General features: G+C 31.7%; 3 protein-coding genes across 3 annotated transcripts; all 3 read left to right on the top strand.

Annotated features, from left to right (window-relative positions):
* Positions 1-1,079: 1,079 nt before the first annotated feature.
* LOC129920386 (probable cytochrome P450 4ac1) lies at positions 1,080-7,722 on the top strand. Its single transcript, XM_056001671.1, has 8 exons — positions 1,080-1,476; positions 5,915-6,118; positions 6,186-6,267; positions 6,327-6,427; positions 6,494-6,746; positions 6,812-7,029; positions 7,085-7,396; positions 7,465-7,722. The coding sequence occupies exons 1-8, from the start codon at positions 1,287-1,289 to the stop codon at positions 7,623-7,625; spliced, it is 1,521 nt and encodes a 506-aa protein (XP_055857646.1). The 5' UTR covers positions 1,080-1,286; the 3' UTR covers positions 7,626-7,722.
* A 501-nt stretch (positions 7,723-8,223) lies between these two features.
* On the top strand, positions 8,224-8,984 carry LOC129920403 (uncharacterized). The gene is made up of 3 exons (XM_056001672.1): positions 8,224-8,508; positions 8,561-8,709; positions 8,769-8,984. The coding sequence occupies exons 1-3, from the start codon at positions 8,464-8,466 to the stop codon at positions 8,959-8,961; spliced, it is 387 nt and encodes a 128-aa protein (XP_055857647.1). The 5' UTR covers positions 8,224-8,463; the 3' UTR covers positions 8,962-8,984.
* A 3,062-nt stretch (positions 8,985-12,046) lies between these two features.
* LOC129920370 (mediator of RNA polymerase II transcription subunit 23) lies at positions 12,047-21,516 on the top strand. The gene is made up of 21 exons (XM_056001670.1): positions 12,047-12,274; positions 12,333-12,426; positions 12,504-12,654; positions 12,713-12,845; positions 15,271-15,438; positions 15,513-16,013; positions 16,074-16,160; positions 16,215-16,316; positions 17,006-17,106; positions 17,168-17,434; positions 17,499-17,626; positions 17,685-17,859; positions 17,920-18,095; positions 18,157-18,469; positions 18,531-18,854; positions 18,915-19,138; positions 19,199-19,429; positions 19,490-19,934; positions 19,997-20,209; positions 20,273-20,413; positions 20,475-21,516. Exons 1-21 carry the CDS (start codon positions 12,236-12,238, stop codon positions 21,046-21,048), a joined length of 4,587 nt encoding a protein of 1,528 aa, XP_055857645.1. The 5' UTR covers positions 12,047-12,235; the 3' UTR covers positions 21,049-21,516.
* Positions 21,517-21,882: the final 366 nt, after the last annotated feature.

The following is a 21,882-nucleotide window of genomic DNA, read 5'->3' on the forward strand; positions in this document are numbered from 1 at the left end:
TCAAACGCTTATAACACAAGAACGACGCAACTAATGTTAATGGTCATGGTCTTAAAATGTAGCTAAGAATATACAGATAATTTTTGGTTTTTTGTGAAAAAACAATTTTTTTGAATCCAACATGGATGCCATGGCCATATGAAAATTTTTGTTTGCATCCAACATGGATGTAATGGCCTTCCCACTTCGGAGTAAAAAAAAAAAAAAAACAAAAGCAACATTTTTGACAGACAGCTGCCAAAGTATATGTACAGTGGTGCCAAATGTTTGCATGGATTTCAAAAATCCCGATGTCGTTTTTTTCCACAAAATCTATATAGATAAACAAAAAAACACACCTATTAAGAGACCAAGTTTTTATGAAAAACTCATTTTTGAAAAAAAACCGGTTACGCCACTATTGCTCTCATAGCCTCATATAATTCTCTTGTCTCTTAAATCTTAAATTGCCAAAAAGCTTATTCATCAAAGAACCACTTTCAAAAATTTGTATGCTATTCCAGTCAGACGTCTGAGACATTTCCAAAATTTTTCCAAAACAATAAAAACTCACCCTGCTTACCATAAAATTAAAAAAAAAACTTATTTCGCATACAAATCAGGGACTCTCTCCTCCTACATACACCTAATAAATATTTAAAACGTCATCTGCATATCGACAAAGATATAAAATGACCACATTTAAAGAAAGATGAAAGAATTCAATATTTGTGTAGGAATTCAATACAAAATCCTTTAAAAAATTTCAAAACCTCAAAAGATGTGCAGTTTTTCACGTTTTAATAATAAATCACCAAAAAATGCATTGATTGTTTTAAAATAAAAGAGTCGGTTATTTTCAATCAAAAAGTGCAAAACATAATAAGGAAAGCATTGCGCATCAAAATAATTGCACATTCCAAAATTCAAGTGGACAGATTATAATAGAATATTGTATTGTCTTTACTGTTTTATACTGATATCGGATTATAATTCATACAAAAAAAAACACTGAAACTGACCCACAATAAACACATTTTTACTACCCAACGATGGCACTTTACTTTTTTAATAGATTTATAAATTGTCTGTTTTGTCTCTGTGTATCTACAATCTACATGCGACAAGCTTCGCATTCATTTCAAGTATTTAGTCTTTTGTCGGATCTCACCCTTAGCACACATGCTGAGGATACTTTGGATTTTTTTCAATCGGTTTCTCTATGGTTGACCAACCAAGAGACCAATCATAGTGTCTGTGTTTATCTATATTTGGATTATTTCTAAGTGAAATTGAAATTCTTTAAAATGATCCTTTTATTGGGACTTGTTATCCTCTTTGTATTTTGTATATATCGTTTAAATAAGGACTATTCCTTTTTGGCTTTGTGTAAAAGAATCAAACGGATCGATGGAGGTGATTTGAACGAGTTGTATCCTATTATCCCAGGAAAGACTATTTTTGGAAATAACTTTGATGTTTTTAAACTGACTGCAGGTTCGTGTGTTCCTAACATTAAACAAAAAAAGCAAAAGTATTTACATATCTAAAATGAAATTTGTTTCTCTCGACCTGTTTGATTACAGAATAATTGATGTACTTTATGTAGTTTTTATCTAGTTTACTGAATGTTATTAGCGGCCAAGGTTAAACTTTCTAAACATGCAATAGATACCTATAAAAATCTTCAATGGCGTTTAGTAAATCTTTGAATGAATATATTGACTTGCGCACTTAGATTTTTGTAAAAAAGAACTCACGAGAGCACTTTTGGTTTATTGCGTATCATAAAAAATATCAAACGAAGGAGCGGGTGGCAATAAATTAAATTTAAAATGTTTGTGAAATGATATGTGTTTGTTTACAATTTGAAGTAGGTACCTACATTTTTAATGCTATTTCTGTGAAATCAACCGTTACTTCAAGTGTCGCATTGTGCAATATCAACTGGCTATGAGAAACATTGTAGTGCATCTATCTTTAATGCAATCAAACCGTAATGTATTAACTTGTCTGTTTACTCTTCTGTACTGATAAGAATTATTTTAATAGATTGTGGGGTTGTTAACTGAGCTTATCATCATTTTTAATATGCAATTTAAATTATCTGTTATAAAACAAAGTGAAGTCGCACCGGCCGCCGGCCGGTGACCACCTATAGTGATACTAATACTGTAATTCAAATGTTTAGTTTTTAATCTGAATTAACCAATGTCGAAAGTTTTGTAATTGAAACATATTAACGGACAACGGTGACCATCCGTTGATTATTATAATGAGATGTTCATTATTTTAAGTACATGTTAATTAATTTGTGTTCAAAAACTGCGTTACTTTGGGCGCATTTATCTCCTAGAAAGTATTTAAAGCTGCTTAGAACTACTTCTTTAATAGATCTAATAGTAATTGAAAACAACTTTAAGTACTAGGAATTAGATAAATGTCCCCAAAGTAACACAGCTAATAATGTTCATTATTTTAAAAGCTAGTTATTATTATTCAATTTTAGTAGCTTTGTTGAACAAATATTTAAAAAAAATTTAAACAAAATGATAATGCGAAGGTGCCCTAGTTTTCTGAATGTGCAAAAATCGTTAATTAATAATGAAAGTTTTAAAGACCCTAAGAAAAAGACAAAAGAGTATCAACATTTTTAAAAAATTTTAGGATTTGTCTTGCGAGTTTTTTCACTCTTAAAGTCCAGCTAAAGCTATAATTGAATATGTAGTATTATTGAAATTTTTTATTTTTGATTTTAATGCAGTGAAGAAAAAAATAATGAAGAAGAAGATTGGTTTTATAATACAAATTCTGTATACTACTGAAATCAGCAGTTGTTCGCCCGGCACTTACATACGGTTCACAATGTTGGACAATGTACAGAACGTATGAGAGTAAACTGACAGCAGCTGAGATGAAGATGCTTCGTATGACAGCAGGAGTATCAAAGCTTGATCGAATCAGAAGCAAGAAAATCCGAGGAAGCCTTCACGTCAAAAACACCATCTTGGATAAAATACAGCATGACCGTTTAAGCTGGTACTGTCATGTACAAAGACGAAACCCTGAGAACCCAGTTCAAAAGGCGATCGCTTACGACGTTCCAACGCAATCGCGAAGAAGAGGCAGGCCTAAGAACTCATGGAGAAGACAAATGCAACGACAACTGCATTCAGTTGGCCTTAGACATGGAACAATTCAAAACCGAGAAGCCTGCCGACGTTTCCTGAGGTCAACCCGGCGAACCCCACATGCGGAGCCGTAGTGTGAAGCAGTAGAGTGGGAGAGTTGTGACCCCATCCGAGATCATGACTATCGTCGATAATGGAGAAGAAGAAGAAGACTGAAATCAGTAAAGTAGAAGAATAAGCACTTTATTTAATTGCACTTGTTAAATTGATTTAATATAGCTTTTTATGGCCTTTAGTTCAAACAAAAATGCCAAATTTTTGTTTGGACTAAATTCCGTAAAAAGCTATAGAAAACAATAATGGTTATCCACATGACGATATTTAGTTATAAAATTTTATTGCTTACAAAACTTAATCTTTTCTTAAAGTACAATTTTATTATTTCACTGATTGAAATTGATTTTAATGAACAACCGACTTTCTTTTCCAAATTTGGATCACAACTCGTTTCACCAAAAATGTTCCAATCTCATTCTATTCTCATCTGTTAGTTTTAGTAATTTTAAGCCATTTACCAATAGGAGAAATGTAGTTTTATATTCTCAAAATATATATTTTTTCAATAGCAAAAAATTAAAAGGAATGTACATAGGTACTTTCGTAGTTCCAATCTTTTACTAATAGGATAATTTATAATTATCTCAATAGACGTTTTCCGAAAAGACGGAATACGTTGTCTCGAATGTTAACGGTTTTTGATTGAATTCAGTTTTTGTGAAATTAAAAAAAAAAAACATACTTTGAAAGAGTATACTTTCTGTGTTCGTAAAATTGATTTTTTAAATCATTTATTCCATTAAACATTGGTTAGAGTACATAATTTAGTTGAAAATTTAATTTGGTAAAATATTTTTTAATTCGTACATAATAATAATGCATCTTATCACCCCAATCCCCTATGACCGACTATATCTGTTAAATTCTAATCTAATTAAACGAACGGAAAGTTTACACTTTTTATGAGTTATGAACTTGTTTAGTTTAATTGTTTCTGATAGATACTTAATTAATAACAAATTGTAAAAATGTATCTTAAGTACATGTAAATTTGTTGTTGTTATAAGGTAATTGTCCAATATTAATTATTTCCAATGAGTTTGCAGAAAAGTAAAAGGTGTACTAGGTATGTACTTAGTAGATTATACCCTTAGATAAAGTTTTTGAAATAAATCAATGCAAGAATTTTTTTTTGTTTTCAAAAATCTGCATTCTCATATTTTGTTTATTTGTTCAAACTCAAATAAACAGCCGGGTCGTTAACTATCTGACTCCATTTCAAACAAAAATATTTAAATTTTTTTGTTGATGGTATTTTTTTTTTTTTTTTTTTAATATTTGTTATCAGTCCTCCGACGGAATTTGAAACGAAAAGTTCAATTAATCTTTATACCCAAATATGCTTATGAGTTATGATGAATCAAAATTATGATTCCACACTTTTATAAATAATTTTATTCCGAGAGCGTACGAAAAAGATGTAGGGGCGAATTATTCGTACGTCACACCACAATTAATTTTATTTTAATGAATACTTGTGGCCAAAAAGTTATTAACCCCGCATATTGGCATTAAATGTAGGTAATATAGAATTTATTCATTACAGATTACTCATTAGTATCTTCAACACTACTTGTCTATAAGACTTACAAGTCATGATGATATTAAAAGGTCTGCCCGCTAATAAAAAAGTATCATCAGTTGTACTTGGAAGAATGTAAAAATAAATTATGATGGCTCAATTAAACTAAACCTTTGAACTTTGCAAACAAAAAGAACCTTGAAAAATGGACTGATTTTGGTTAGTGCTAAAATTTTATTTTGCTTAATGTTAATATCATTTAAAAAAGATCATAACGAAAATTAAAACATCATTAGACTCAATGAAATTAAAATTTAAAAAAAGACAAACTTTTAAAAAAACATGAGAAAAATGCCATGTACAATAAACAAAATATGAAAACAAAATATAAAGCTCGTTTTACAAGCACTGTTTTCAGCTTATTGATAAAAACAAAATTCATATAATTTCATCCTAGACTAATCTAAATAATAGCTATGTCGCCAGTCGCGATTTTCAAGGTCAAACCGCGAAATTTAGATTTTCAAAATAAGCAATAATAGACCATGGTACACATAATATACACATAAGATACATGATGTTAAAGTGTTTTTTAATGCTGATTCCAAATAATCTAAAATCAAGGCATTTTACGTCTCTGAAAAAAAGTTATACCTCTTTTTCATCTGTGAACCCATATTATTATAACATTTGAAAACTTACTACCAAAAAACCTTTAAATTTGGCATGAACGTTTTCATATCCATTTTCCAAGTTAGATGCAGATTTTAAAAAAATAATAAGAATACTCTGGATTTTTATATGTACTATCCCGACAAACAATTTTGGTTCTATAAAGCTTTACAGATGTAATTGTTGCTTCTGTTAAGCATTATAGGAGCAAAATTGGTAGTAGGGATACCAACATAAGCCACATGATTTATGTTGATCTGACACAAAAATCTATATTTTACGTAATGTCCATCATTAGCATAATAATGCTTGACCGTGTTGGCAATTTTACAGAATTTTGCTTAGCCCCCACTACGCCACTGTGGAATTTACACAGATAGAAAAAGAAGTTTATTAAGAATAAGCTTTTTGTCCTTTAAAATCCCTGTATTATCTCACACCATATTTATTACAATTACTTCATTTTTAATAAATTTATTCTTTGCATTTTCAGAGGAAATGTTTACATTCATTCAAGGCTGTGTTAAATATTCTGGTGGAAGAAGTTTCATTTGGATGTTTCTTGAGAGTTCAGTATACAATGTTTGTCGAGCTGAAGAGGCTGAAAATGTTCTCAATAGTCAAACGTTGTTAACAAAAGGCGTAGTCTATACATTATTGCATTCATTTCTAGGAACTGGTTTACTTACAAGCACAGGTAAGACCTTAACAATTCTATAAACTTTAGTTGGAGTTTCTTTTTCTAAACTATTTAAGTTTTCTAGATAAAAAATGGCATACACGTAGAAAACTTCTAACTCCAGCTTTCCATTTCAATGTTTTACAATCTTTTGTAGAAATTTTTAAGTAAGTTAAACAAAAGAAATTGGGTTTATCTTAATCTGATTTGCATTTTATATTTTTAGAGAAGAAAGTCAAAAGTTCCTTAAGGTCTTAGAGAATAACGTTGACAAAGAACTTCCTTTAGTTAGTGTTATTCCAAGGTTTACTCTCAACACAGTCTGTGGTAAGATTCAAAGAAAAAAGGTTTTAAAAATATTTGATCATTTGAAACACAATAATGTTTTTACAGAAACCGCTATGGGAGTCAAATTAGACAATTTGAGTGACGGTGATGAATATCGAAACCATGTAAATGAACTAGAAGCTCGCTTGGTAAGGCGGACTTTAAATCCTTTGTATTATTATAATTGGATTTATAAGATTTTTGGAGAATATGATGAATATACAAAGCACTTAACAAAGGTTCACAATTTCACGAACTCTGTTGTGAAAAAGAAACGGGAAGAGTTTAGAAAAACTACAGCCTTGAATAATGAACAATGGTAAATTCTCAAAAATGATTTTTCCATGATTTCTGTTTGAATTTTTAAAACCAATATTCTTATAGCGATGACATGGGTAAGAAGAAGCGATATGCAATGTTGGATACACTTCTTGATGCCGAACTTAAGGATCTAATTGATCATGAAGGAATTTGTGAAGAAGTGGACACCTTTATGTTTGAGGGTTATGATACGACATCAACTTGTCTTATATTTTCGTTGATGAATATTGCTCTAAACAGAGATATTCAGGAAAAATGTTATGCAGAAGTTAGTCAATTAGGTAAGGCTTTAGTTTTGTTTATCTTATAGCAACTTTAACCATATTTGACTTTCAGATGACCTTCCATCGTTAACTGTATTTGATTTCAACAAAATGGAGTATTTGGAATGTGTTATCAAGGAAACCCTTCGTCTTTATCCTTCAGTACCATTTATTACCCGAGAGAGTGTAGAAGAAACCACTTTAAATGGAATTATCTTGCCAAAAGGATCTAATATTAACATTTATCCTTTCCACATTCATCGTGATCCTAGACATTTTCCCGATCCATTAAAATTCGATCCAAATCGATTCTTGCCAGAAAACACTACCAAGAGACATCCGTATGCATTTGTACCTTTTAGTGCAGGTCCAAGAAACTGCATTGGTAAGTTCATTTTTTGTATTTTATTTCTACTTATTTTTTAATTTTTTTTTTTCTTTTTTTTCAAATAGGACAAAAATTTGCAATGCTAGAAATTAAAGTATTGCTATCCAACATCATTAAAAATTTTGAACTTTTGCCTGTGACAAAAGAAGATGATATTGTTTTCGAAAATGGACTAGTTCTTCGAACAAAACAACAAGTTAAAATTAGAGTTAAAAAACGAAATTGATGTAATTGAAATTTTATATTATTTTATGTACAAATTACAACAAATTAATTAAAAAGAAGAAAATATAAATAAAATTAAGTAAATGGGTCTTATATTAGTTTAATGCACTTATTTTTGAAAAGTTAACAACTTTTGGAAATATCACTTCGGGAACGCGTTTCATCTGTATATATACATATCTCTAAAACGGACATTTTAATGGTCAATATCGATTAGCCTCCTTTTTTTTTTTGAAAATAACCGTTATAGAAAAGGTTTTTTTGCATTTTATAACGGTAATATTTCAAAAACTAACGCTGAAAGAATATTTCAGACTTCGGATTCGAGTTCAGGGGCCCAATTCCGCAAGAGTGAGTTTTTCTCTGGCTTGTTCTTAAGGCAATTTACACGTTTTGTAGTTTACACAGAGGAATTCAGAATTGGGCCCCAGCACCTTTCTAAAACCTTCAGAAGAGTATATTTTGGTTCTTGTAGAAAAAATCTTGTTGAACAGTGAGTCCCTTATCCCTTTGCACACATGCTTTTTTGGCGCCATTTGAAGCCATTTGCTGAATCGATACTTAAGCAATTATGTTCAACATAAATCCTTATGTGACAGTTTACGCTAAGCAAAAAGTAGAGAATAAGGGTTTATGTTCAACATAAATTATTTAAGTTTCGATTCAGCAAATGGTCCTTGTTTCATATTAATAATAATTTTCCTTGCCTTTCCGCTTATTTTGTTACTTTCTCTCGTAGCTGTAAAAAAACACTCAAAACGATTTTTATTTATTTTATTTTAGAGAAACACAAATATGTATGTCAAATAACTTCAAAATTTCAAATGAATTAATTTAAAATGATTCGGAAAACATGGCACAAACAAATTCATCGTCGCAAAATTGTAAGAATGTTTGTTAGTTTTTTGTTTATTTCTTTAAAAATTGTATTTCCAGTGGAAAACCTATTCATTGGCACCTAAAATGTGGTATTATATGAAACCTTTTGTCATTCATCTAATAATGGTTTTTATACTCTTTCCCATAATTTACCCTACAGCAATTTTATTGGCAACATACTGGGTTTTTCAGTTTGTTTGTGAAAGGTATATAACAAATAAGACCTACTTGCTTTTTATTTTCTTAAACAAAATATATTTTTAAGAGATCTTGGTTTAACATTTCCTAAAACTTTGGATTTTCATGGTTATGTTCGGAAAGTAATAAATACTGATCCATCCAGGGAGCATCAACAAGTGGTGCAATTTCATTTTGAACAGTTTAAAATTATAGCAGCAACAATTGTTACATTGATTGATTACATTCGATTGGCAACAGATGCAATATTTGCGCTTTAATAAAAATAAATTTATTTTTTAAATTTATGTTTCGCTCATTCCTTAACGAATATAGTGAGTAAATAACGTAAATGCACTCTTTTTTTGCTTCTTAACCAAAAACCGATCCCAACTGGCTCTTGTAAATTTAAATCTCGCAGGTATTACTTTTCATACAGCTTGTATACAGTTTGCTTCAGAATTTAATTGCTTATAGAAGTTCGAGGTTGTTTTTAACAACTTCTACTAAGTTGTTTGAATACTTTTTAAAGAAACTTAACCGAGGAAATATTATTTTCCGGATAAGCTTCGGTTAATTTACTTATAGAGGCTTTCCCAAGTTACAATTTAGCTTTCATAAGGGTCAATGCAAGCTATTTTTTTCGCTTTCATAACAAGAAGGACAGGTCTTATACAAATCATTTTGGCGCATTTTACCGAAATTGCATAATACTTTCCTTCACAGGTAATCCACAAGCTAATAGCTTGTGACAAACAAGCAAGTCTTACGGAGGTCCTCCTGCAGAGGGTTTATTTAATGCACCTGCGTAGGATGTTATAATAAGGCCTAATAGAAGTTGTTGAAGGTGTTGTAGAAAATGTTGAATTTATGTATAAAAAAAAGAATTTATTGAATTTTATTTAATTTTTTTTTATTTTCTTTTGATTTTTTCTGTTTGCATTTTCTACTTTTTATTTTATTTCAATTTATTTTATTTTTTTCATTTCTTCCATTTTGTTTTTTCTCCTTTTTCGGAAATTCTACTGCTTTTTCTGTTGTTCTGAAATGGTAGGAATATTATTTTAATTGAAAAGAACACATTTTTTTATTTTCACATGCTCCAGCCAGCAATCGATCCCACGTACCTCTGCATACCAAGCCAGCACCTTACCAGTAGACCATGCTCGAATATTAAAGATGAGTGGAAAAAGGGAGCTAATTGAAACCTCACATAAAAATGCAATGTTTTTTTCTAAAGCGTTCCAAACATTAGGTGTGTTTTTTATTACCACCGGTCTTAACTGGACAAAAAAAACGCCTCGGGGCTTAACCTGAAATCTTGGCAGCACTGTATATTGAATGTTCCGAAAACAGCAGACACAACAAAAATTTAGAGTTGTCATATTTTTCGCTTTCGTCATTTTCTTGTATTTTTCATGTATGTTTTACAAAGAGATACAAAAGTGTATGCTAGCAAAACTATTTTAATACATTTTGTCCTTCCAAACGTGAGTTTTCACGTTTTTAAACAAATTCTAAACAATTTATGAAAAAATTAGTTTGGTAGCACAGATTTAAAACTCTTCAAAAAGTTAAGCCCAGAGAAATCTCCGGGCTAAACAACTAAGCCCAAGGGGCTAAGGTGTTGTTGTATTTAACATGTAAATTGCTTAGCCCAGACTGCGTTTTTTTTGTCCAGCTAAGACCGGTTGTAATAAAAAACACACCTATTGCATATCTGCAGGATAAAAGCTTTGCATACTTACTGGTGAAAAACATTGCATACTTATGAGATGAAAACATTGCATACTTACAAGAACCTCTTGGAACAGGTCTTCCCTTCAAGCAAGAAAACGGAGTTCAGAAAAGACACTCCGACCTCCGACCGCGAAAGACGGGGTTGCACTCACACACTTGCAACTTTTTGTATATGAACACAAAGTCGAAGGAGAAATCGTGGTGAAAAAACCAATACATATAAAATCCGCTCCGCGGTGATTCTAATTTCCATACTAATTTGAGCCGCCTTGACCAGTTTCTGCCTCGAAGTCGGACTCAGTTCCGCCTGAGGCGGAGCGGATTCGGACCGAGGTCGGACCTGTTTGCTTGAAGGGTTATGAAAGCCTTCTGTCACTTGAAAATACAAGGCTTCTTTAGAACGGTTCAAATAGGTCTTATAAAGGTCTTCTTTAACTTATATTTACAAGGCTTCTTCTAAACACTTCGAGATAGCCTTAAGGAGACCTCCTTTATTTCCAAAATGGATGATTTGCGTAAGTAAGCCTTAAACTAAACGTATACAAACTATAGCTTGCCGAATCGAAGAAAATGGACCTTATGCAAGTAAAATTGTTACTTGGGATGCCCAACACTGAACTAACATTACAGCTATTGTAAATGTATTACAGAAGCTACGTACTTTAGTAAGGTTGTTGAGCATGGGAAAAGGAGAACGTTACACGAGCTAGATTATTCAATATCAAAACCAAAAATCAAATACAAAACTTGATAATTTCTGTAAAGGCTTGGCCACACCGAAGGGTACTTGCTGAAACATCAACGTTCAGATGTGGAATTTTTTTAATACAAATATCGTTACTGCTACCCGTATCGCTAACGCATACCTTCCGGTGTGGCTAAACCTTAAAGGCTTGGCCACACCGGAGGGTATGAGGTATAGCGGTAACGATATTAGTACTAAAAAAATTCCACACCTGAACGTTGATGTGTCAGTTTGGAATTTTTTTCATACAAGTACCCTCACCGCTACCCGTACCGCTACCGCATACCCTCCAGTGTGGCCAAGCCTTAAAGGCTTGGCCACACAGAAGGGTACATGCGGTAGCGGTACGGGTAATTATATGAAAAAAATTCCACATCTGAACGTTGATGTGTCAGTTTGGAATTTTTTTCATACAATTACCCGTACCGCTACCGCATGTACCCTTCGGTGTGGCCAAGCCTTAAAGCTTCTATAAATTCATTTAACAAGCTTATCCGAAAAAAAGCTTTCTTCGGTTAAATTTCTTTAACAGTATTTAAACAACTTGTTAGAAGTTGTTAAACAAGTTCGAACTTCTATAAGCAATTAAATTCTGAAGCAAGCTCAATACAAGCTGTATAAAAAGTGTTACCTGTGAGATTTCGATTTATAGATTTATATAGATTCGTTTTTGAATAGAGTTTTTATTTTGTCACTCCATTTGAGAAGTTAAGAACTTCTATTGTCACTAGCACTTTTGCGACCGCCGACGCATCATTGTGGGTAGGCCTTAAACAATGCAACAATTGTTTGTTTTTATCTTATTTTCCAAACACTTCAATTTTTTAGTACTTATTTTTCACAACTTGAGGTCGCCCCTAAAACTGTCACAAATGTCATTTCGCCGCCGCCGGTCGAGTAGTCAAATGTCAAACATCAACAAAAATGTATAAACAAATTTGTATGTGTAAAATTTATGTTTAATTTGTATTCAATTACCATGAACTTGTAACTAAAATATTTAAATAAATATCTTTAAATATAAATAAAAGTTGTTCTTTTCATTACAAAATCCATTAAAAGCCTTTAAAATGGATACCCAAGTAATGGAAGCTGTAAATGAGTTTCTGGTAAGAAAGCCTACTAATTTTTTACTTTGCATTTTTGTTAAAAAATTAAATTTTACAGAAAGTAGAAAATATCGAAGAAGCATTTTTATGTGTTATTGTTCATAAAACCGATGGAGAAAAAGAAAAAGCACAAAAATTTACAAATAATATTGGTAAGAGATGGAGTGAATTTGGGTTAGGTGTTGTTGGGGCTCGTTTAACTGAGTGAATTTCTTGTGTGTTTCCATAGTGTCTATCTTTAATACTTTGGCTCCAGAGTCCAAAGAAACAGTCATCAGGCAATATGTTCAACGATCTGCAGCCAGTGCCAATTTAAACCAATTAAAAGTGTTGATGGATACTTTGGGCAAACTTGTCGCGGGTAATCTCATCACGGCTAAGTAAGTTCATTTCAATAAGGAACCTCTTCTTTAAACAAAATTGTTTTTCATTTTCTAGACTTCTGTGCGATAAGATACTTCTCTGTGAGAAATTGGTTTACGAGAACAAGAACTTTTGGGTGGAGGGTTTCAAACTTATAAAAAAAGTTATAACTCATGTGGATTACAAAGGAGTCAGGGAAATAATGAAAGTAAGAACTACACTCCTGCTCAAATTTAACGTACATACTAATTATTCCTTATTTCGTGACCTTTGTTGAATTAAATATGTAATTCTATGTGGGCTAAAAAAATGGACCTCAAGTCCACATAGAATTACATATTTAACAGTTTTTTTATGTGGGCTATAAGTCATACACATATTTTATTAAATTTTTTCTTTCTTCATCAAGCCTTTAAATAAAAATATTACTATCTGTCTTTATATCAATAACAATTAATTAAGAGCAGATTTCATAGTCGTTGCTCAAGTTGAGATTTTTCTCAACTTAAGCATTCTTTAAAGTATTGTCATTATTCGCAGTTAGAAAAGAGCGATCCACTTGAGTAAAGTAAAATCTCGTCTTCTGAATCATCTGAAAATATATTTTTTTTTTAAATAATTCTTCATCGATTTGGTGTTGTTTTTGTTGCGATAGACGATATTTAACATTAAAAAAAAAAATTAAACGAATAGGAAATTATTTTAAAAAATATATATTTTTAGATGATAGTTTCCTCAAATCAGCCAAATTTCATTCTGAGTTTGATTGAAAAAAAAAAAATATTTTGTCAAGTCAAGATTTTACTCTACTCATGCCTAAGTTAAGAAAGTTGAGTAACGACTATGATTTTCGCCCTAAATAATACTTACAAAAAGAACAATATTTGTTGAGATACAAATAATTTTTGATTTATACACTTCGCGTCACTTGAATAGAAACAACAATTTTTCTTTAGAAAATACCGATTGGCGCTTCGGTGAGGTAACTTAGTAGATTTTTGATTTTGCATTTTCAAAGAGGAACTTTTAACAAACAAAGTTGTAAAAACAAAAAACCCAAAACAGAAACCGTATGGCTACTAGTTGCGTTTTTTCGCATTACTTCACAAAAAACAGTGTTTTTTTTGCGTCACTTGAATAGAAACAAGCTCTTAAATTAGATAAAAATGATAAAAAATCATGGACAACACTAATTTTTGTGAAGCAGTCTTAAACTTTGACATTATGTGCACATTATAACCAATAATGGGCTACGAGCTACCATTAGGCATCACAGAAAATGCATAAATAGCAGCTAACATTGGAAATGCACTTGCACTATGCAAAATCGCGAAAGATATTGGAAAATTTACCAAATTTGCATGAGAATATTTTTGAAATATCGTAAACTAGTGATTGAATAAAAAAATAAGACAGGTGAGACCCAAATCATGAAAATCAACGCAAAACGTTTGCATTAAATATTTTTTTTTTAATACTCGTGGAATGTCTTACAAATTTGACTTTTTGACTTTATATTAGGTCTGTGTAGTGAAAAAAGTCTAGGATAGAACAGATCAGAGCAGCACAAGTTTGTAAATACTGTCAGAACAAGAAAGAACAGAAAAGTTCAACTTCGTATTTAACAAGATTGACAATTATCTAAATCAATTGCAAAAATTTAAATTCAAAAATAATTTCTTGAAATGATTTCTTACTAAAATAAATTATTTACTAGCACTTTTATTATTTATTAATCAAAAACTCTTAAGAAATTCACTTTTTAAAATCTTATTTTTTCTTATTTTTATCACAATCAAACAAATAGCTGGCAATTGCCACTTTTCACTCACTTGCTCTACTCCAAAAGCAGGAGCAGAAAAACTTGAACTTTTTTGTGCTAAACAAATTCATGAAACATAAAATGACAGATTGTAGAACAAGTAGCGGCGAGTTTTTTTTTCATGAAACACAGAACTTGTACCTTTTGGATCTTTTCTGTTCTTTTCTGTGCGGATCAGATTCATTAAACAGACCTATTATCTTCAATATTATAGTTGAAAAAGTTTATGTATGGTCAAATACCCAAAATTTTAAGAAATTCGACGAGTATTAAAAAAAAATATTTAATGCATACATTTTGCATTGAATTTTTGTTCAATGCAGAAAATTTTTTATTTGCAATCATTTTTTTTTTCAATGCAAAATAATGTTCTTTTTTTTGGAATAAAATTTTTTTGCGACCGAAATCCACCTCCAAACAATCTTGATCAACAACAAAACCTTCAAAAGCTAGTTCGTGGAATGAACAGAAGACCCCAAGTTATCATATGCGCTAGAGGAGACAATACCAAGCATTTAATAAAACAAAAAAAAAATAAATGAAAAATTATTTTAATATCAGTTTTCAGACCTTGAATTGTTAATTTGATTTATCTTTTTTTTTTTTTGGTTGATAATACTGTTGCAGTTAAGCATTTTTTGACTTGCTAAACAATAATGAAACGCAAAAAAAATACAGCAACGAATTTTAAAGCTATTTTAAATAAAATACAGGGGTATAACTAAAGAAAAAAAAAGTGTGCGTTAATTTTGAGCAGGAGTGTATATTGAAGTTTCGAAACTTTCTTTGCAACCCTTTATATCTTCCATAGATTTGTCGTGAAAAATCCCAGTCTTTTCCCGTCAACATCAATGTAAGCTTCTTGCCGCAATTATTGGCTCTGGAAGATACAATTCGTTTCATATTCAATAGGAACAACTGTCTTCTGCCGGCCTATTTCATAGCCAATGAAATAATGAAACCATTCTCCTTTCATTGGGTAAGATTTTCTGCCTTGTCAGCCTTTTCACTGAACTCCTTAAAACTCTATTTTGCCGTTTTTTTTTTTTAAAGAAAATCAACAAACTTATGACGGATTTTGTTGAAGAATTCCGTCACACCGCCCAAATGGTCTCCATAATTGGTCATCAACACATGCTGCCAATAGTTGAACCCTTTGGCTATGCTGATCACATGATGAACTCCTGGAAACTAGATCATAACACATTGAAATTCAATTTTAAAGGGAGTCTTCCTTACGAACCGGAACTTCTTGAAGAACAACCACAACTATTGAGATATGTCTTAGATCAACCATATTCTCGTGAAATGGTTTCGATAATGTTGAATTTACAAAAGCAACAGAAACAACGATGTAATGCCCTGGAAGAGCAAATGGTCAATTTGAGTATCAAGGCAATGGAAATGACCGAAACTGATATGAATGCCTCATCGACAGATGAAACTACATCACCCAATGAATGGGTCTGGTTGCATTTGTCATCGCAGTTGATTTATTTTGTTTTGTTTCAAATTGTCAGTTTTCAGCATATTGTTTTGTCTTTGTATGAAAAGGTAAGTTTTTATTATATGATTCGATTGTTTTAGATATAATCTTTTTTGTACATAAAATAGCTTTCAAAAAGAGAATTAAGGAAAGGAAGAGATCAATTGATGTGGATTTTACTTCAATTCATTTCGGGGAGTATTCAAAAGAATCCAGTAGGTTTTGTATAGGAAGTTTTAAAGTTGAATTTATTAATATTTCAATTGCAGATCTCAAATTTCCTGCCTATGTTTAAACTTTTCGACTTGCTGTATCCAGAACAGGAACCACTTAAGTTACCCGATTGTAATAAGTCGACATCTATGAAACAGGTAAGTTTTATGGCTATGAAAAGTTTAATATTTTTTACTGGCAAAAAAAAACGTATTAAAAAAACAACAACACTGGTAATTTTTGTTTGCCTTTTTAATTTATTAGTCTCTTGTTTTTAAGGTTAACTTATTATATGGTGTAATTGTTTGCGTTTTTTTTAAATAATTTTAATCCTTTTTTACATTTCTTATAAAATTAATTTTTTCCTGTCGGTAGTTAAAAATACTTTACTTATATCTTAAAAATTGCTGCTGCTGTATTGTTTTTTAAAAATTAAATTTTATAAATTAAATGGGGATTAGACTTTATGTTGATATATATATTTTTTTAAAGCCAGAGCTTATACCCATCTGTAAAATAAAAATCAGACTATCAACACATTTTGTAGTTGGATCGTTTGAAAACAGAATTTTTTTTTATAAAAATGAAGATAATTTAAAAATGATCTTTAAAAACGGACGTTGTAACACTCCCTAAAACGATTATATTTTTAAATTAAACTTTTTTAAAGTAGGTATTAAATATATTTATTTATAATAAAATATAAGTTTTGCAGAAAAAATGGTAGTTTTAAGTAGTTTTAATCATAAAATTTTAGCTCTTGAAAAATAAGTTTTTCGAAAACTCCAGTGTTTTTTTTTTTTTTTGTAAAAACGATAATTAATAAAGATGCAAATGTTATTTTTAGATGGCTCCAATTTGCATCTGGATTCATCTAATGAAAAAAGCAAGACTAGAAAACATGAACATAAATCGTCCTATTCCAATTGCTTTAAAAAATCATCATGAGTAAGTCAACTATTTCACATTACTTTTTAAAAATAAAATTCAAATTAACAATTTTATCTAGATTTCTTCAACACTTGGTCATGCCAAATACAATGATGTCAATGAGTTTAGGAAATGACTTTCGTATCATACTCCTTTGCAATGCATATTCAACCAATCAAGAGTACTTCTCACGTCCAATGAATATACTAGTTGAGGCATTAAATGGAAATGCAAAAGCTGTTGGTGCACCTGGACCATCGAATGTCTCACAAATATCACCTGTACCATTTTCAATGGTAGTATTGGATAGTTTAACTGTTCATAGTAAAATGTCTCTTATTCATAGGTAAATTTTATTTTGGTTTTATAATCGATTTAATTTAAATGAAAACAAATTGATTTAATTTCAGTTTTGTGTCGCAAATGATAAAACAATCACAAACAAAAAGTTCAGTACCTGCTCCAGCACTGGTCGAAACTTATTCTAGACTATTAGTTTATACTGAAATTGAGTCTCTTGGTATAAAGGGATTTTTAAGTAAATATATTGTCACTAATTTAGGACGACAAAGAATTAATCTATGATATTTTTGAAGGTCAACTATTGCCAGCAGTATTTAAACATCATGCATGGGGCATTTTGCATACTCTTTTGGAAATGTTTTCCTATCGTCTTCATCATATTCCTACACATTATCGTGTACAATTACTATCTCATTTGCATTCACTAGCATCTGTTCCACAAACAAACAAAATGCAATTAAATTTATGGTAAGTTCAATCATGAAATCTTGTTATTTTAACCATTTTCGTGAATTTGATTTCTTGTAGTTTTGAATCTACTGCTTTGCGCCTGATCACTGGACTAGGTTCAGCGGAAGTTCAGCCGCAACTTTCTCGTTATTTCAATGACAAAACTCCAGGCTCAGTTGCATCTGGTGAAAGTGAAGAACTTAATCGTGTTTTGATTCTCACTCTTGCAAGATCGATGCATATTACTGGATCAGGTAAGGATTTAAGTTTTTTTGGGAGATTTCGGGTTAATATGACTTTATTCTCTTTTTTAAGGTGACGATTTACAACCTTGGTGCAAGGATCTTCTTTCGAACATCATGCAAAACACTCCTCATTCCTGGGCCAAGCATTCACTTGAGTGTTTCCCTCCAGCTTTAAATGAATTCTTTACTCAAAACAGCACTCCTCTGGAGAATAAGCAACAGCTTAAAAAATCAGTAGACGAAGAGTATTGTAATTGGACATCAATGTCCAATGAAAATGACATCATTGCTCATTTCATTCGACCAAATACAAATCCTCTGTTTTTGTGTCTTCTTTTCAAAATGATTTGGGAAACTGAAAATATAAGTCCAGTTGCATACAAGTAAGGAAACTATTCAAATATTTTTATAAGGGAACTCTAAGGATTTATTTGTTTTTTCTAGGATCTTAGAAGGCATCAGTGCTCGAGCTCTGTCGGCTCATTTACGAAAACTCTGCGACTATCTTGTTTATGAAGTTGCCAATTCCAATGGCAAGGATTTCATCCACAAGTGTGTCGATACTATCAATAACATGATCTGGAAATATAATGTTGTTACAATTGATCGAGTTGTTTTATGTCTGGCCCTCCGAACTCAAGAAGGGAATGAAGCACAAGTATGCTTCCTCATAATTCAGTTGCTTCTGCTGAAAGTATCCGAATTGAGAAATCGAGTTCAGGAATTTTTCAAAGATAATAGTCCAGATCATTGGAAACAAAATAATTGGTAAGACAAAATTGAAGAACAAAAGTCTAAACTGCTCATACATTACTTTTTTTTCCTCAGGCACGAAAAGCATCTTGCTTTCCATCAAAAGTACCCTGAAAAGTTTGCACCTGACGAATCTGCGTCACATCCTCCTCTTCCTGTTTACTTTGGTAATGTTTGCTTGAGATTCCTTCCCGTGCTTGATATCGTTTTTCATCGATTCATCGAATTACCTATTCAGCATGTTCATCAAATTCTCGAAGTCATTCTTGATCATTTGGGATGTCTTTACAAGTTTCATGGTAAGTTCAAGTACAATAAAAAAAATCTTCTCCTTTTGCATTTCAATTTGTTTTTTCTAGATCGTCCCATAACCTATCTCTACAATACTCTTCACTTTTATGAGTGGATATTGCGAGACACACCTTCGTTGAAGAAAAAACTGGTAAGTGCTGTCACAGGTGCTCTAGTCGATGTTCGTCCACCAAATTGGGCTCTCAGCGAACAATATCAAATTTATTTGCAAAGTAAAGAAGCCCTCTGGAATCCTGAACTAAGTTATTATATGAGTCTTCTCCGACGATTGGCTGATAGTAAGTTTCTCATCAAATATCTTAAAAAAGGTCTTGGCTAATTTTTTCTTTCTTAATCAGCAATTAGTGGTAAAAACTACTTCTACGTCACTGACTGGCGTTTTAGTGAATTCCCAAATGCTCCAAGTCATGCTCTATATGTTACTTGTGTTGAATTACTAAGTTTGCCAGTAACTCCACAAATTGTTGGCAATAATCTAATCGATGTGATTGTCAAAGGCTATCCGTTGATTCCACAAAAAGAAATCCATGCTTACATTAACGCTGTTGGAATTGTTCTTGCTGCTTTGCCAGAAGCCTATTGGAGTACCATCTATGATCGTTTGCAAGAAGTAATAAGCTCACCAAAGATGCTCAAGTGGTCTTATCGATTTTCGGCATTTGAATTGTTTAATTTCAAAACTGTGCGTGAAGCAATGATAGAGAAAGTTTATGCTGTAGTTTTAGCTGTGGCACATTCAGTGTTTCATCATATGGGTGGATTTAAATTGGCCACAATGACGAGGTAAATAGACATACTTGGGTCAAGACCTCATCAAATTGACTCTCACTCTTATTTTTGTTTAGATATTTGAAAGAAAAACTGAAGCCTTGTGTTAAAACTTCCCATCAGTTAGTATTTTTGTGTCACGTATTTGGACCATTTCTTCAGCGAATTGAACAAGAGAAACCAAATGCGGTCGCAGGAATTGCTATTCTCTTGTATGAGCTTCTCGAAGTTGTCGATAAGCATAATTGGAGTGAAAATCTGGAATATATGGATCAAATTTGTGACTTTTTGTAGGTTTTTTCATAACTTCTTCCCAAAAGGTAGTTTCTTAATCTTTTTTCTAATGATTCTAGATACCACATTAAATATATTCACGTTGGAAATATTATTAAAAATGAGTCAGAAACTATTATTAAGCGTTTGAGGCCGGCTCTGCAAATGCGATTGAGATTTATAACTCATCTTAATTTGGAGGACATTCATTCGGAGAAAACGTAAGTCTTTTTTATTTTTGTTCTATTCTTTTAATTTAAGTTCATTTTGTTTCTTCCATAGTGAACCAGCAACCCCACAACAGCAACAACAACAACAGCAGCAGCAGCAACAACAACAACAACAATCAAATATTGGTATGTCAACAAATCAACCAACAACATCACAAATGAGTCAGGGAATTCCAACGCAACAGCAACAAATTCAACCCCAAATCATTCAACAACAACAGCAACAACAACAACAGCAGCAGCAACAACAACAACAACAGCAACAAGTTATGCAACAACAAGTACAGCAAACACCTCAACAACAACAGCAACAACAACCACAACAACAATTATCCCAAATGAATCCCATGGCTGGTATGACTCAACAACAGATGCAACAACAAATGCAAATGCAACAACATCAACATTTACAAATGCAACAACAACAGCAAATGCAAATGCAACAACAACAACAATTACAACAACAGCAACAACAATTCCAACTTCAACAACAACAACAGCAACAACATTTGCAACAACAACAAATTCAACACATTCAACAGCAACAACAAATGCAAATGCAACAACAGCAATTGCAACAACAGCAATTACAACAACAACAAAATATGGGCATGCGTCATAATTAAAATTTAAGAATAATTTTATATTTTTTTTAGTTTGTCTGTCCTTTTACGTCTTAAAATGTCTCGTCTTTTTTTTATATTTAAAGAAAAAAAAAAGGAAATATATGTGCAACATGCGTGTTTAGTGTGCGTATTTTAAGTAAAAAAAATCCATATAACGTGCTTTAAATTTGAATAGAATTTTGAGTCAGTTAATCATCAGCCACTAAAGTAACAACATCCAAACTAGCTTTAGTCTTGAGAAATTAAGTAAGTACAAATTACATGCAAACTAGTGACCTCCTGAACTGTCGGTGGTGGCAGCGTAAATTGTTTGATTGCCAGTGAAACTGTAATATTGCCTGTAAGACTGTTTGCTTTCCAGTGAAAACTGTTTGATTTCCAATGAAAACTGGGGTGGAATGATTTGCGTTGTGAGCCGTTTTTATTCCAACTGGAGTTTGTTTTTTGGGAATATTATTTAATTTCCAATCTAGGGTAAGTTTGATCATTTGACAAGTCGAAGCATTGGATCTCTTTGGATCCATTGTACTCAGCATGGTTTAGGTTGTGAAGGATTTGAAGAATATGAAAATAGTTAAGTGGAATTTTAGTTATGTGTTTGGGGTGCCTCACTGAACAATCTTGAAATATGAATGAATTTCTCCGAGAGCTGTTTTTCTGGTTCTAGCTTAGCTTGGCACTCGCAGAGGAAGTATAGCCCTCTTCCACCTCTTCGTTTTGACACCCTCTACACAAATCAAGGCATATCATTTTTTTACAAACTAGAAAGATATACCATTGATCCAATTTTCATACTCCAACAGATTTTAGAAAATCTTGATTTTAAAGTCCATT

The sequence above is a fragment of the Episyrphus balteatus genome, chromosome 1, assembly GCF_945859705.1.
Source record: "Episyrphus balteatus chromosome 1, idEpiBalt1.1, whole genome shotgun sequence".
Taxonomy (NCBI): domain Eukaryota; kingdom Metazoa; phylum Arthropoda; class Insecta; order Diptera; family Syrphidae; genus Episyrphus; species Episyrphus balteatus.

What these genes read in the sequence shown, in the direction of transcription:
- LOC129920370 (XM_056001670.1), top strand. Translation starts at nt 12,236, where the DNA reads ATGGATACCCAAGTAATGGAAGCTGTAAATGAGTTTCTG. An exon ending in AAGCTGTAAATGAGTTTCTG is followed by an intron (nt 12,275 to 12,332) that starts GTAAGAAAGCCT and finishes TAAATTTTACAG; the next exon opens with AAAGTAGAAAATATCGAAGA. An exon ending in GGTAATCTCATCACGGCTAA is followed by an intron (nt 12,655 to 12,712) that starts GTAAGTTCATTT and finishes TTCATTTTCTAG; the next exon opens with ACTTCTGTGCGATAAGATAC.
- LOC129920403 (XM_056001672.1), top strand. Translation starts at nt 8,464, where the DNA reads ATGATTCGGAAAACATGGCACAAACAAATTCATCGTCGCAAAATT. An exon ending in AAATTCATCGTCGCAAAATT is followed by an intron (nt 8,509 to 8,560) that starts GTAAGAATGTTT and finishes TTGTATTTCCAG; the next exon opens with TGGAAAACCTATTCATTGGC. An exon ending in TTTCAGTTTGTTTGTGAAAG is followed by an intron (nt 8,710 to 8,768) that starts GTATATAACAAA and finishes TATATTTTTAAG; the next exon opens with AGATCTTGGTTTAACATTTC.
- LOC129920386 (XM_056001671.1), top strand. Translation starts at nt 1,287, where the DNA reads ATGATCCTTTTATTGGGACTTGTTATCCTCTTTGTATTTTGTATATAT. An exon ending in TCTTTTGTAGAAATTTTTAA is followed by an intron (nt 6,268 to 6,326) that starts GTAAGTTAAACA and finishes TTATATTTTTAG; the next exon opens with AGAAGAAAGTCAAAAGTTCC. An exon ending in GCCTTGAATAATGAACAATG is followed by an intron (nt 6,747 to 6,811) that starts GTAAATTCTCAA and finishes ATATTCTTATAG; the next exon opens with CGATGACATGGGTAAGAAGA.